This window comes from Colobus angolensis, unplaced genomic scaffold, assembly GCF_000951035.1.
Source record: "Colobus angolensis palliatus isolate OR3802 unplaced genomic scaffold, Cang.pa_1.0 Scaffold33, whole genome shotgun sequence".
Classification (NCBI taxonomy): domain Eukaryota; kingdom Metazoa; phylum Chordata; class Mammalia; order Primates; family Cercopithecidae; genus Colobus; species Colobus angolensis.
The window spans coordinates 10,574,236-10,576,959 of record NW_012116599.1 but is presented as its reverse complement, the minus strand read 5'-3'; the positions used below and the strand labels follow the sequence as shown (position 1 = coordinate 10,576,959).

The 2,724-nt window shown below is 54.4% G+C and overlaps 1 protein-coding gene across 1 annotated transcript in view; it reads left to right on the top strand.

Moving 5' to 3' along the window:
* Window positions 1-1,247, top strand: part of LOC105518874 — a 6,736-nt gene extending 5,489 nt beyond the window's left edge. The window contains exons 4-5 of the mRNA XM_011952041.1: window positions 183-376; window positions 996-1,247. Coding sequence (XP_011807431.1) covers window positions 183-376; window positions 996-1,247 — 446 coding nt within the window. The remainder of the gene's footprint in view (window positions 1-182; window positions 377-995) is intronic.
* The last annotated feature ends 1,477 nt before the right edge of the window (window positions 1,248-2,724 follow it).

Sequence of the window (2,724 nt, the reverse complement as noted above, 5' to 3'; positions counted from 1 at the left end):
CTGGTCCTGCACCTGCTCCTGCTCCTGCTCATGGTTCTGGTCCTTGGCCTGGGCGGCGATTCCCAGAGCTGCCTGAGCGTCGCCGGCCACCAGGGGGCGCTGCCGGGCTACCGGTCCGGTCGACCTGGGATCACAGCCTCAGGGGACAGGAAATGATCAACAGCATCTCCTCTCCGATCCAGGTGGCCTCAAGGAATCTCCAGGGACAGGACAGGTGCTGAGCCGGGTGCAAAGGTGGAATTCTATCCCCAAAGCACATCCTGCGCCCCTTTCCTCTGCAAAGTCCCGGCACCGCGTGACTCCGGATGAGTCCGTGGGGCTGGAACCCAGCGTTCAGCCCCCTGCGCCTCTGTGTGTCCTGGTCCCTTTCCTCCAAGTAGACAGGAGACATCTCCTCATCGGCTCAGTTCACATTCCTCCAGGGCTCAAAGAGAACCCAGTCCCTGTCTTGGGACACCAAGTCAGGGCAGACTCCAGGAGAGAGGAAGGAAGATGATTCCTGCGCTCAGGTAGGGAGGGGCTCGCCTCTAGGAAGAGAGAAATGAGGGGTGTACAACGTGAGAGTGGAAATGCTGAGAAATAGTCGATGGCCTGGGCAGCTGAGCTTTCGTCCACGCCCTGGCACAGTGCGTGTTGCACAACAGAGGTGTTCAGTGAATGTTTTTCATTCAATCAACAAACACCTCGAGTGCCTCCGTATGCAGGTCCTGGTAGGCTCTGGGGATGAAGTCCCTGCCCCCTGGAGCGTATATTCTGGTAGGAGAGAAAGAGTAAACAAGGTCGGCCACTACTATAACCTCACATAGTGCTGAACTCTAGAGGAAATTAAAGCAAGATAAGAGCTCCCAATCCAGGGCTTATATTCCTCCCACCCCTACCCCCGGTCCAGCCCTGCAGTGATGCAGGCGGAAGGGGGCAGGGGTGTGGGGGGTGGAGAGGGCAGGGAAGCCACCCCCATCCTCTGGGCACAGCCAACAACCTACAATTTTATACAGGAGAGGCTCCTTGGGGAAAACGTCATTCCAGGAGCCCTCAAAGTGATGGGATCCACTGACTGCAAAGAGAAAAAGTCCAAGAAGGAGGAATTCAAGCCCTTGAAGCCCCTTTGGGTAGAACAGGGCAGGGAAGAGCCTCAGGGTCTCACAGCTTGGAAGCGGGAGGGCAAAGAAGAGGAGATGGAGAACCAGACTCCCCAGAGAATCCCGGAGGGCCTTGAAGGGGCCACGGGCAGGGAAGTGGGAGGATAATTTTATGCATCAATTTGGCTGGATCATGGTACCCAGATATTTGATCAGCCATTATTCTAGATGTTTCTGGGAAAATATGTTTTTTTTGGTTTGTTTTTTTTTTTTGAGATGGAATCTCATTCTGTCGCCCAAGCTGGAGTGCAGTGGCACGATCTCGACTCACTGCAAGCTCCGCCTCCCAGATATTTGATCAGCCATTATTCTAGATGTTTCTGGGAAAATATGTTTTTTTTGGTTTTTTTTTTTTTTTTGAGATGGAATCTCATTCTGTCGCCCAAGCTGGAGTGCAGTGGCACGATCTCGACTCACTGCAAGCTCCGCCTCCCAGGTTCACACCATTCTCCTGTCTCAGCCTCCCCAGCAGCTGGGACTACAGGCGCACGCCGCCACACCTAGCTAATTTTTTGTATTTTTAGTAGAGACAAGGTTTCACCATGTTAGCCAGGATGGTCTCCATCTCCTGATCTCGTGATCTGCCTGTCTCGACCTCCCAAAGTGCTGGGATTACAGGCGTGAGCCACCGTGCCCAGCCCTGGGAAAGTATTTTTTGAGAAGAGTAACATCTGAATCAGTGGATGAGTGCTGAGTCAAGCAGATTCCCTCCCAAGGCAGGCGGGTCCTGCTCCCTCTGCTGAAGACCTGAAGACCAAGATTGACCCTCACCCTTCACCTCCCACTTCTTCCCCACCTTGGAAGAGAAAAACATTCCTGAGAGGGGAGATTTGTCAGCAGATGGCTTTGGGACTGGAAGTGTAGCATCCGCTCTTCCTGGATCCCCAGACTCTGGGCCTACCCTGCAGATGTGGGCTTGCCGGTCTTCACAATCAGTGAGCCACTTCCTTAAAATCAACCTCTCTCTCTCCCCCTCTCTCTCTCCCTGTCCATATCCCATTGGTTCTATTTCTCTGGGGAAACCTGACTAATATGGGGACTCTCAGACTCCTGGCTGAGGATGGCAGGCCTGAAGATTCTCTGAGGCATTCAGCATCGAATGAGCACCAGCTGGGCCTGGAGCTGCATCAGGCACGGGGCACAGGACTCAGCCCCGGAACCGAGTGTGGGCCCACATGGTGTGGGCCTTTGTCCCTGTCATGGCTTTGGACAGACGTGTGGCCCAGAGGGGACAATGGATCTGGTGGCGAGGTGGGAAAGCTCGCCCCAGTATTCCTCTTGGTGAGTGCAGTCCCTTAAGGGGTCGTCTGAGTCGTGCGACCCACAGGTGTGGACCTTTCGCCTCCTTCCTCCCCTCTCCCCCAGTGACTTTATCCAGCACCTGCCCTGCCCAGCCTTGCACAGGCTACCCTGTGACCCACTCACGGGGAGATAGTGGAGCTTCTTTCTGCCCTCAGGAGCCTTGTTCTCAGGGCAGCTCATCCAAGAGAATAACATATAGTAGATTGCCACACACATGCCTGGTGCTTAGAAAAGCCGCTTATACAATCTCCAACAGACCTACAGCTGAGGGTCCTGACTATTA